At 35.8% G+C, this 7208-nt stretch overlaps 1 protein-coding gene across 12 annotated transcripts in view; it reads right to left on the minus strand.

Moving 5' to 3' along the window:
• Positions 1 to 1068: 1068 nt before the first annotated feature.
• The window catches only part of LOC144979750 (toll-like receptor 2), a 22956-nt gene continuing 16816 nt past the window's right edge, over positions 1069 to 7208 (minus strand). For 10 of the 12 annotated variants that reach the window (XM_078926737.1, XM_078926732.1, XM_078926736.1 and 7 more), the window contains 2 exons: positions 6805 to 7140; positions 1069 to 4164 (listed from right to left, as the gene is read on the minus strand). In XM_078926737.1, coding sequence (XP_078782863.1) covers positions 1710 to 4164; positions 6805 to 7121 — 2772 coding nt within the window. In that variant the 5' untranslated portion in view covers positions 7122 to 7140 and the 3' untranslated portion in view covers positions 1069 to 1709. The remainder of the gene's footprint in view (positions 4165 to 6804; positions 7141 to 7208) is intronic. The other 2 variants (XM_078926739.1, XM_078926738.1) reach the window with 1 other exon arrangement.

Raw genomic sequence — 7208 nt, forward strand, 5'->3', positions numbered from 1 at the left:
GGGCCCATAACCTTTATCAGCAATTTTCTTTTTGAACTTTTTGTTACTACTCAAGGATGAAACAGTTTACTGAAAAATTATCTAAACTATATTTTTTTAATAAGCTCGGAACAAAAATGAATATAACAGCTTTGATAAAGAAGAAATTACCAAACCCGTTACGTTTCGGGCTCAAAATCCTTATTCAGTCAATAGCAAAAAGAAACAAATAAAGTGGATTTATCATTTAACATTCAGACAGACGGCAAACTGGGTGGGGTTCCAAACTTCCCATAGTGGGCGGGGAGGTACATACTTGTCTTCCAACCCCCTAAATCTGTTTTCCAACTTGCTTTCTGTCTTTGTCTTGGAAGGAGAATACTTGGTTTAGTCCTGGCCCTGGCTGGGAGGGGAACAGTCAAATGTATAGCTAGTTTTTGGAGATGATATTATTTTCCTCGTAAATCATCTCTGTAATGTACTGTATTATTTTTCCTTTTACGTATGTATGAGTTGTAAACAATTGAATGTGTTCCCCTTGGCGGGGACCTTTGCTTATGTCTGGATGAGACATTTAGTGATCTCAAACTAAGTGCACTGATAGTGCGCTCTTGGAATCTACATTTGTTCCCTAACTGAACCAATTCCCCTTTGTCTGCCTTATTCTTGGATGCTTTAATTGTAATTATAGAACTTTTTACTATCCCATTTCTTCCTTACTGGCGCTGATATGACCTTAATGTGTTGCAAGCGCCGTAAAATCCTTAAAAACAAACAGACTAAACAGATGGCAAAAAAGCATCTATTATGTCTTGTCGGCAATTGTTTTCTTATTGGCTGAAGAAGGGATTTGAGCGCGAAACGTTCCGTCTTATGTATTGGGGGGGGGGGGTTTCAAAGCTGTTATTTACATTTTTGTTTATTACTTTATACAGTCAACACTTTATAGCAGTTTGGCATCACTGTGAAAAAAGTTTATACGCAATATCAGGTGACTAAAAAACCTGCCAAGCCTTCTTTTATAATTCCGGTAAATATTGCATCTTTTGTTCATTTATTAAACGAGTTAAACAGGGAGCTACTTGTCTCTTTTGATTAATAGAACATTTATTATTATCATTATTATAATGATGATGATGACGATGATGAGGATGAGGAGGATGAGGAGGAGGAGGAGGAAGAAGAAAAGGAGGAGAAGGAGGAGGAGGAGATGATGATGATGATGATGATGATGATGATGATAATGTTGATGGTGGTGATGATGATGATGATGAGGAGGAGGAGGAGGAGGTGGAGTAGGAGGAGGATGATGATGATGGTGATGATGATGATGATGATAAGGAGGAGGAGGAGGAGGAGGAGGAGGAGGAGGAGGAGGAGGAGGAGGATGGTAATGATGATGATGATATGTTAGTGATAGTAGAGATGATGATGGTGATGAAATCGTGTAATCCTCACAATCACGTTAAAAGAACCAATTTTTAACAAGACAACAATAATAACTAGCTACATGGAGCAGTAAGTAGCTGTCACGGTATTTGGAGTCAAGACAACTTCAGAAAGTTCAGATTCATTGAACTTTGGGATAATTTTGGATGGAACTCCCCTTAGGATGGGAAAGTATCAAGTTCAATTCCCATCACTGCAACAATCTTTTATTCTCTATTGTCTTCTGACACTTCTCTAATCACTTTAGTTCATGGTATAAATAACATACGCGCCGGTCCCACTCAATGTTCCGAATTGGAACTCAGAGCTGTCCTAAGTTGCATCTTGATATTGCTGTCTATCTCGTGTGCTTTTCTTTCTATAACGATGACGTTTACCTCTTGTGCAGCCTTCAGAAGACACATTGGAATCTTTTTCTCCAGACCGGCCTCTACCAGCAAGACAACTTTGCCCTGGTTAGTGGCTGTCACAGAAGACGAGGCCAATTTCATTGCATAGAATGACCACCGGTCAAACCTCAAGTAGTAATCTGTCACCACAAGAAGTACTCGCCAGCATCTGTTTATCGCCTGTGAGATAGACGCATCTCTAAATTGGTTTGGAAGTAGATCTCTGTGTCTTACAAACGTGGTCAGACCCAGATCTTTTTCGATGTAAAATCTCAATGGAATACAGACAAAGGTCGCGTCTTGATCGGAGTACTCAATATCTACCCCTATTGAGTAGTCAGAATGCGTTTTGGGTTTAATCTTTTTCAAAACAACCTGATAAATATAGCCGTCGAGGCGTGTTTTAAAGTGGTGTAGGAGAACAGCGGCTGTGAAGCCTAAAAGCATCAATGCAAGTACAGTGATGCTGACGAGAAAGGCTGGTTGGCCATGGCAACTCCTCCAGAAGGTGTCTAAGTCATGAAATTCTGAAGTGTTCGAGAGTGCTCCATTTTCTGCAATGCAAGGATAGTTCCCGCCATGATCCAATTGAACTGATGTTGTTTTAAGCCAATGTATAAACCTGAACTTAGAGCAGCTGCATGACAAAACATTTCCTTCAAGGGCGAGAGAGAAGCATCCATTGGAATTTGTCGTTTGCAGGTCGAGTTGGCTCATTTCGTTTTCGGACAAAGCAGAGATAGAGTTATAGGATAGATCGAGCAAACAAAGTTCTGGGGTATTCTTCATGTCAAATGGAATTGATTTAAACCGGTTCTTTGCAAGTATCAAAACTTTAAGCTTTGATGTTTTAAAAGTATCGGGAGAAAATAAGTTTAATCCATTGTCAGATAGATCTAGCGTATCTAAGTTTATCAATTTGGAGAATAATCTGGAACTTGACTTAGCGACGAAGGAAATATCCAACTGTGATCTTTGCATGATTAAAGTTTTTAACGATGGGAAATGATCGAAAAAGTAAGGCTTTAAATCTTTTGCATCGTTGTATGAAACATCTAGGATTTCTAGACGATCCAGGCCAGTCAATTGACCTGACATATCCTTGATCCCATTATTTGCAAAATACAATTCCTTTAGATTGTTAGGCCAAAATGCAACAGTGTAGTCCAGACTCAACATATTAGTGGCAATATCAGAAAGAAACACGTAGTTGATACTCGGGGAAATCCCAAAACAGCGCGCAGATGATAAAATCGACGAATTTGACGACATTGCTATATCGTTATTTGTAAAGATCGAGGTCAGTAACTTTGTACAATTTGTTGAGCCACTGTAATTTTTAAAATCGTAATCGCCTACTTTCGTATCGCTATTTACCTTTGCAATTATGTCCCTAGTGTTGACTTTATTATAACTGATTGTTGGCGATTCAGAATATAATCTATTTATTGGTTTTCTCAACTCAGGGAAAGACGATTTTGGACAAGTTGGAAGTTTCTCGGGGTCAATTGGTGCGCTGGTCGCGATCAAAGACTTCAAATGGTGGAAATGAATTAATTCAAAAGCCGCGTTAACTTCTCCATGTATTGGGTTGTTTCGTAGGTTTAAAGATTTTAGACAATTTGCAAAAGTCTCGCTGGCAAAAACTTCGTGTGAAATCGCCAACAACTGACTGCTAAGAAGGCTTAAATGTTCAATGCAGATCAGTCGTAGGTATTGTCCATTATAATTCGTTATGACTTTTTTACCTTCAAATGAAGACATTTGCCTAAAATCGTGACCCATGACGTCAAATTGTAAATTGACAAAATGTCTCCCTGCAAAAGGTTTCAGGCTTAATAAAGTCACATCCAAATCCTGTTTGACCCGGTACATAAATAGATTTTTTAGCGATGTCAAATGCGAAAAGGCGTCCGTCTCTGTATGTTTCAACAAATCCAGCCTTTCAAACCTGAGAGTTCCAAGGGGTATGTGGTTAAAACTTTGGAATGAGTCATTTCGAATGCGACGCATTCCTCCAGTCAAAGTTAGACTTTCCATAGTTGTGATATTATGAAAAATGGATCCAAATTGTAAATCAGTAGCAAATGTGTCAAGAGTAAGTTCCTTCAAATGATAGAGACCTTTGAGAAGAAAATCTGGATACCTTCCGTTTACATCTATGTTCTTGTTCTCTCCAAGATCTAGAGAAATCAAGGATGGAAAAAGATGAAAAACGCTACGAGTAAAAGAAGTCGTATCCAATTGGAGCTGATTAAAGCCCGCTTTAAACACTTGTAGTGAATTGATTCCGCGAAACCACTCTGGTTGAAGTGACGTCAACAAATTACTGCTTATGTCGATATATCTGAAACGTTAAAAATAACGTGCTTTTAGAACCTATTGAATTTAATTGTGGAAGCAGATGTAGTCTGATATTATATCATATCATACCATATCATATCATAACATTCATATCATATATCATATCATACCATATCATAGCATAACATTCATATCATCATATCATATCATATCATATCATATCATATCATATCATATCATAACATTCATAACATCATATCATATCATATCATAACATTCATATCATATCTCAGAATATCATATCATAACACAACATATTACATCATAATATTATATATCATATCATATCTACATCATATCATATCATATCATATCATATCATATCATATCATATCATATCATATCATATCATATCATATCATATCATATAATATCATATCATATCATATCATACCATATCATATCACATCATATCATATAATATCATATCATATCATATCATATCATACCATATCATATCATATCATATCATATAATATCATATCATATAATATCATATCATATCATATCATATCATATCATATTATAAATCATTTCGTATCATTTCATATCATAACATATCTTATCATATCATATAACAAATTAGGCCAAAATAATTTTTATATCAATAAAATGCAAGCTTTTATTTAGCGTAATATCCACTAAATGCATTCAAAGCGCTTTACTGGGATTCTCAAGCCAATAGCAACACTTAATCCGTGTGGAAGAGACATAATGCTTGTAATAATATATTACCCATTTGTAAGCCGGGACAACGCTGTTAATTGCCAGGTATTTTGTTTTATACCTGTTAAACTTTCAGACCTAGACTCGAATCAGGGACCTGCTGATCAACAAGCGAGTTTCATACCACAAGACCACAAAACCGTAATTTTGGTGTTTAGAGAATAAACAGGACGCATGTCACAGTTTAAAAAAAAAATACAAATAAAAAAGGAGCTCCCTCTGGTGTTTTTTTTTTTCCAAATATTTGTAGAAAATTATTTTTGTTATCATAAGATAGATAAGACGAACTTTATTTATCCACTTCTTGAAATTTACTTTGGGAGTTCTGAAAATAATTAAGCAAATAAATAATAAAAAGGAAATACAATGATATAGAATTGATCCAACAAAAAGTTTGAAATAACTAACCACATAAGAATAAACCTCTCATACCGTTCAAATTCTCCCTCTCTCTCTCTCTCTCTCTCTCTCTCTCTCTCTCTCTCTCTCTCTCTCTCTCCCTCTCTCTCTATCTTTTCTCTATCTATCTATCTATCTATCTGATCCTATCTATCTATCTATCTATCTATCTACTTCTCTCTCTCTCTCTCTCCTCTCTCTCTCTCTCCTCTCTCTCTCTCTCTCTCTCTCTCTCACTCACTCCTTAAAGTTATACATATATATATATATATATATATATATATATATATATATATATATATATATATATATATAAACCTTCTTCTCCTCTCGTATTACGTACCTTTTTTATCTCTATAACTACATAATATAATACATTCATACCCACTGTTCACCAATCCATACTGTACTCGATCTCCATCTTAATGCCACTTCTAGAAAGTCTCTTCGAGGTGCAAAGGTACAAAGTCATTTTTAAAACGCTTTGTTATGGCTTTTATACTTATCACCCTGCCTGATCTACCTGACGTTTTATATTCTAAAAATAGAGGATGATGCTTATCTTTCAATATGTTCAAATTTTTATTATAGGAATAGTCTTCATAGATGGTATTTTATGTAGGCAGGTTGGACAGCACAACGCTTTCGGCTCTTCTTACAATTTGTCTATTCTTTCTCCCACCTAGCAACTGATTCCAAATGTTATATGAATAATGCAGATGATACTCATTTATATTATTCTACTTGATCCCAAAAGCTCAGTTTTGAGAGAGAGAGAGAGAGAGAGAGAGAGAGAGAGAGAGAGAGAGAGATAAAACGAAAACTAAGGACAAAAAATGGATGGACACAAATATACTATAAATTGAATAACTAAGTATCATCTTTGTAATTGAGATAACAAAGAGAATTTACTACTCTTATTTTTTGATAAAGGGGCAACCAAAAAACTAGACCCAAGCACTAAGCTTAGAGGGACTCAATAATCCAGTTAGCACTTAGATGGACCTATATCTTGTAATATTTGCCTGTTTTCAGTTAGCTGAATAATATCAAAACCAATTCAAAGATGAACCAGAATTTCTAAATTAAGCTCAAGACTGTTGACAGTAATTCATGATCTATTGTGTAAAAAGGAGGCCAAAGATCTAACAAATAGAGAAAAGAAATTGATAATTATTTATCTATGATGATAAGTGGGTCGTTCACCACCCGTGCTATAGTTTGCTCTGTTAATTGATGGAAATCACTCTGTGAGACCACATCATTCATGGTGTTTTAAAATTTGATATGGAACTATTTTTTCAAGAATCATCATCATTATCATCATCATCATCATCATCATCATCATCATCATCATCATCATCATCATCATCATCATCATCATTATCATCATCATCATCATCATCTTCGTCATCATTATTGCTATCATCATTAATGATCATTCCCATCCTCATCAAAATGAAATAAGTAAGTCTAAGACGGAAGCAATAAACTATACCTGAGGCCAGGGGCTCCGATAAATGTGTCATTATGAAATCTTTTGATCAGGTTGTTGTTCAACTTGATAGTGGTCGTTCTGTTGGGGATCCAGTCTGGAATAAATTCTTCAATACTGTGGTAGGAGCAGTTTAAAGTCAACCCTCCGTACTGTGTGTCTTCCCCTAGGATGCATGGGGATTGTGGAAGGTAAATTGCAGTGTCGTTGGCCCCTGATATGGAATAGCCGCTAACAAAAAATGGTAATGTAGATAGTAAAGTGGATGTCATGATGAATACATTGAAGCTTTTTGAATGCTTGTGGTTTCTTAAATCCATGATTTGTTGAGGTCTGAAACTGTAAAGAGGTAATATAACGTAACTGGTGGTGGTGGTCATTGTTGTGGTGGTGGTGGTCATTGTGGT

This window comes from Berghia stephanieae, chromosome 9 (genome assembly GCF_034508935.2).
Source record: "Berghia stephanieae isolate SIO BIC M18660-M18661 chromosome 9, UCSD_Bste_1.3, whole genome shotgun sequence".
Classification (NCBI taxonomy): domain Eukaryota; kingdom Metazoa; phylum Mollusca; class Gastropoda; order Nudibranchia; family Aeolidiidae; genus Berghia; species Berghia stephanieae.